At 37.5% G+C, this 6,029-nt stretch overlaps 1 protein-coding gene across 1 annotated transcript in view; it reads right to left on the minus strand.

Annotated features, from left to right (window-relative positions):
* Nucleotides 1-5,598, minus strand: part of LOC137298203 (serine hydroxymethyltransferase, mitochondrial-like) — a 65,077-nt gene extending 59,479 nt beyond the window's left edge. Inside the window, exon 1 of the mRNA XM_067830370.1 lies at nucleotides 5,534-5,598. Coding sequence (XP_067686471.1) covers nucleotides 5,534-5,572 — 39 coding nt within the window. The 5' untranslated portion in view covers nucleotides 5,573-5,598. The remainder of the gene's footprint in view (nucleotides 1-5,533) is intronic.
* Nucleotides 5,599-6,029: the final 431 nt, after the last annotated feature.

Here is a 6,029-nt window from a genome sequence, read left to right on the forward strand (position 1 = left end):
CGATTCAAGAGCTCCACGATACGATATATCGATACGATTGTCTTGTATCGATTCAACATGATACTTACATACTTAGCAGTCTACAAAAACAATGTCTCCCCTTCTATTTAGATTTTTGTGGAAAATATTGCCATCGACATGCTCCAACTGAGATAATTTTCACAAATTTATTTTGTTATCTGTGCAAAAAAGCCAGTTGTGCCAATGTTGATCCCTGCTGTTCCATTTTTTGGGAAAACACTACTTTACTGACACATGCCAAACATTTTTAATGAAATGTCTTTCATGATGACGTGTTTTATTTTTCTTGGGAGAAGAATATCTTCCCTGAAATGATAACATAACAGCACATTATTTCCAGAACTTATATTTTTCTGTATCCAAGGACAAAATATCATGATACCTATCGTATCGTATGTATCGGACTACCCGTATCATGATACATATCGTATCGTGGCATGGACGTATCGTCACAACTCTAATTCTAACCTTACATACGGACATTGGTCTACTGAACAATCTAATCCTATATAGAGACATTGGTCTACTGTACAATCTAATCCTATATACAGACATTGGTCTACTGTACAATCTAATCCTATATAGAGACATTGGTCTACTGTACAATCTAATCCTATATAGAGACATTGGTCTACTGAACAATCTAATCCTCTATGGAAACATTGGTCTACTGAACAATCTAATCCTCTATGGAGACATTGGTCTACTGAACAATCTAAGCCTATACAGAAGGATTGGTCTATTGTACTATGTAATCCTATATCGAGACATTGGTCTACTGTACAATCTAATCCTATATACAGACAATGGTCTACTGTACAATCTAATCCTATATACAGACAATGGTCTACTGTACAATCTAATCCTATATACAGACATTGCTTCACTGTACAATCTAATCCTATATAAAGACAATGGTCTACTGTACAATCTAATCCTATATACAGACATTGGTTTACTGTACAATCTAATCCTATATAGAGACATTGTTTTACTTTACAATTTAATCCTATATAGAGACATTGATCTCCAGCAACAACTAATCCTACATAGAGACATTCACCAGGTCTACTGAACAATCTAAGCCTATACAGAAGCATTGGTCTACTGAACAATCTAAGCCTATACAGAAGGATTGGTCTATTGTACTATGTAATCCTATATCGAGACATTGGTCTCCAGCAACAACTAATCCTACATAGAGACATTCACCAGGTCTACTGAACAATCTAATCCTATACAGAAGCATTGGTCTACTGAACAATCTAATCCTATACAGAAGCATTGGTCTACTGAACAATCTAATCCTATACAGAAGCATTGGTCTACTGAACAATCTAATCCTAAATACAGAAGCATTGGTCTACTGAACAATCTAATCCTATACAGAAGCATTGGTCTACTGTACAATCTAATCCTACATAGAGACATTGGTCTACTGTACAATCTAATCCTAAATACAGAAGCATTGGTCTACTGTACTATCTAATCCTATATACAGACAATGGTCTACTGTACTATCTAATCCTGAGTACAGAGAGACATTGGTCTACTGTACTATCTAATCCTACATAGAGACATTGGTCTACTGTACAATCTAATCCTAAATACAGAAGCATTGGTCTACTGAACAATCTAATCCTATACAGAGGCATTGGTCTACTGCAACATCTAATCCTACATAGAGACATTGGTCTACTGTACAATCTAATCCTAAATACAGAAGCATTGGTCTACTGAACAATCTAAGCCTATACAGAGACATTGGCCTACTGTACAATCTAATCCTAAATACAGAAGCATTGGTCTACTGAACAATCTAATCCTATACAGAGACATTGGTCTACTGCAACATCTAATCCTACATAGAGACATTGGTCTACTGTACAATCTAATCCTAAATACAGAAGCATTGGTCTACTGAACAATCTAATCCTATACAGAGACATTGGTCTACTGCAACATCTAATCCTACATAGAGACATTGGTCTACTGTACTATCTAATCCTACATAGAGACATTGGTCTACTGCAACATCTAATCCTACATAGAGACATTGGTCCACTGAGCAATCTAATCCTACATACATAGAGACACTGGTCTACTGTACAATCTAATCCCATTAAGAGATATTGGTCTACTGAACAATCAAATGCTATTTTAGTGGTATCTGTTCACTGTACAATTATGGTCTGATAAAAAAACGTTCATCACATTAGGATATGTACATTCAGTCTAGTGAATTATATTGTGGGCTAATAACTCTCAGGCATAGCTAGTCTGGCTGGCAAGCTAACTTTGGAAACTATTTCGCATACTGAACCTTTCCAGTGTCAAACTAGCTGACTACTGGAAAGTTACATGTCCTAATTGCAAACAATGTCTTCACTAGAAACATGATTTCCCTGAAGTACGGTGTGTTTTGTAAATCATTATATCCAGAAACCCTTCTCATGCATTTTGTCAACAAAAACCTTCAGATCATGAAGATTACTAGCATAGACGCTGGATTGCAGCAAACGGTATCTAAAAATATCAGTTGTACAACATTTTTCTTTTCTATGTTCAATCAAATTTAGTTAAATTGCAGGTAAAGATGACTTGTACAGGACTACAGCTACTTCTACCAAATCCACTTTGTACATCAAGTCTTAGACTTGAGAAATTAAATATTTCAATAAATACTGTATAACTAAAACAATGAGCTAAAATGAGCAGCTGGGATTAATCTACATCTGTGGCAGGAACCATCTGCATATTCGTCCACTTGCCTGAATCACAACATTATTCAGGTTGACTAGTCAAGGGAAAGTTGTTCTATTGTATTCATGGCCTACATATACAGTCATCCCTCACTATAACACCCTCTGTTATACCTTTATTTTCCTTAAACCACTGATTAAACAGTGCCTGCCAAATATTTTATTTTTTCCTGAAACACACAGAAGTGAGTGAGTGAGTGAGTGAGTGAGTGAGTGAGTGAGTGAGTGAGTGAGTGAGTGAGTGAGTGAGTGAGTGAGTGAGTGAGTGAGTGAGTGAGTGAGTGAGTGAGTGAGTGAGTGAGTGAGTGTTTTACAACCATTTCAGCAACATTCAAGAAATATCATGGCAGGGACCCCCGAAATAACCTAAACCAACACAATATCAGAATATATTTTCACTGTGAAAAATAGTTTCAGGTACATTTTCCCCAATTATTACACTTATTATTAGGAGTGACATAAACTTGTAACAGTGTAAACAATCGCCACTGAGTCTCAGCAGACATTTCTCTCAGGACTGATAATGATCTCCTTGATCCAGTCAACAATTAGCCGTCACATGAATCTTGTGCAATGGCCTTTGCTTGGCAGCTTCCAGACAGGAAGTTGCATAGAAATAGGGTGACAAGCCCATGCTCATAACAAGATCAGATAGATAAATGTCTTGTACAAACAAAGGAGGAAAGTGACACAAAGCAAACAGTACACAAGGTCGAATCTCACTGTGCATCGCAGGATTTGGCAAAGGACAGTCTCTCTTGGCAACATGACAAGTGCCATGGAAACAATATCCGTTGCACTGACAGCAGTTCTTTGTTTGGAATAAGGGAAACAACTACAGTCGTTCCAAAAGCCAATTTCTGTTATGGTTTCAGATTAGAATACTTTCCATGACATCTTTAGAAAAATCAGTGAAAAGACTTTGCATCAGGTTTAAATCTCAGATTCAAAACCAAGTGTACTTGTCAGATATTTTTGACAATAATAGCAACATTTGCATTTACAATATGTGATTATTTAATTTGCTGTAATCCTGTGACTAAATATACACCTATGAACAGGTCTAGATAAATCCATGCATGTCTGTGTTATCATGTGAAACTATGCTAAGTGACCTGTAAATCTGCCACTGAAGTCTGCAAAATTTACGGTGTACTTCAGACATCAGCTAATAATCATACTACAGTTGCTCATTTAATGTTCTATCTATGAGCATCATAACCACATTCCTCCAAAGGTATTTCATTTCATCAAACTTCAATGAAAGATTCAATATGATCAACATTGATGAAAACAAATGACAGCAGTTTCAGAAGATTGAGTGAGAGTGGGAGTTTGATTTTACATCACTTTTAGCAATATTCTAGCACAATCATGGTGGGGGACACAAGAAATGGGCTTATCATGTTATACCCATAAAGGGAATCAAACCCGGGTCTTCAGCACAATGAGAGAACAGTTGGGGTGGGGTGGATGTGGAGGAGGATGATTTTCATGGAGAAACACGTGCAATAAGTGAATGCACCCACAACATGTATGTACAAAGTAAGTGAAGATTCCCCCTCACCCCCTCCCCATCTTGCACGTTATGAAATATCAATGAAATCCCCACCCCTATCCCCTTAGCCCTATACTAGAAACGGTCTCTTATCTATTTCCATCATCCATATTTCCGTGTTTGATGAGTCTGTCAAATGCAAGTCAGGATTGGGTACTTAACATCATGAGACCTAAGGGATCCATGAGGAGGTCTACAGAAAACATACACCCAGCAATGTAGAGGATTTATCATGACACGTTAACCATTAATGAAATAACACAGGAAAAAAGGATGAAAGAATCTGGTGAGCTGTGCATAATATGCAAACAATGCTGTCAAGCTGATGAAACTGAAATACCATATGTTTTCCATATGGATTTTATCAACATTCTCACAGCTCAACAATAAGCCTGCATATTATCTTGCCTTAAATACGCCTTTTTTTAAAAAAAAAAACAACATAAGTACTAACTGAAGAATATTTTGTTCTTGGGTGATGTCATCAGCAATCGTATAAGTAAATAGAGTACTTGTGGCAAAACATTCAAAAATTTCTGGAAACGTATTATGCATACGTGGTTGGACTGTCACATACATTTTATGTCACGGTTGCTAAACAGCCTATTTCATCACTCTGTTTTGTAAGCGCAACCTGAATACGCTGAGGTCTATATCAAACATTGTCTTCAACAAGGCGGCATTAAAGGCAGAGGAGCACAAACTCAGTACTCTAGGATATACTTTAAGCATCTCATCTTAAATTCTGCTAAAATTCGCACAGAAAAACAATGCAATATCGAAAATAAAAAGTAGATGTCATTACAAGGGAGGTAATTGGTGTAGGTAAGAGTCAAAAACTATTGCCATGTGTCTCCTAAACAGGGCGAGCAGTCGCCTATCCGTATGCCAGCTGCAGTCTCAACTGCTCTCCGAGACTAGCCAGTTCACTAATATTCCACTGTCATCGTGCATCATACTCTACTCGTTACCCCCTGACACTGTCCCCATGCACAGACGCTGAAATTATTCGCAACCGTAACTGAGTGTATTTTGTGTTCATTAGGTACCGTTACTTAACACTTGAAGCACTAACAAGCCTAACAAGCATATTTCCTGAAAGGTCATAACTGGCATTAAAATGCACATGGAAAATTGACGTTACGTGAAATATAATTTTCCTTAAATCTTGTAATGGAATATTTAATCTTACCCGCGAGCCGACACACAAACTTCGCCACACAGCCAACATTGCGGGAAATGACCTCTCAGTATTTACATGATAAGGACAAGGCCACGCCATAAGACCAATGTGAAGGTCGCCATCGACAGCCTATTATTCCACATCACGGGTTATTGGAAAATTCCCATCTGGAATAAATCGTCAGTTTCATGGTGAGATCTTCTTTAGAGAGGGTACAGATAAGCCTTTGTCGTGCTCAAAATCACTGATATGACACGTACAATACTACATGTATGCTGACGAACAGAGGTACTTAATAATTCGCCAAATGATCATTGCATGAGTACTTTAAAAAAGTTCTCAGATGTACAATTTGGATGAGACGTTAGTATTGAAAAAGAGTGGGTTGGGTTGCTTGTGAACCTGTACTATCATTTAAATGGTGAACGCGATTGCGTTTGTTTCAACAGGCGGTAGACGAGTTGGGGTCTGTCTACGAGAATGGATTTTCTTTCAAATTTAGCTG

The sequence above is a fragment of the Haliotis asinina genome, chromosome 10 (genome assembly GCF_037392515.1).
Source record: "Haliotis asinina isolate JCU_RB_2024 chromosome 10, JCU_Hal_asi_v2, whole genome shotgun sequence".
Lineage (NCBI taxonomy): Eukaryota > Metazoa > Mollusca > Gastropoda > Lepetellida > Haliotidae > Haliotis > Haliotis asinina.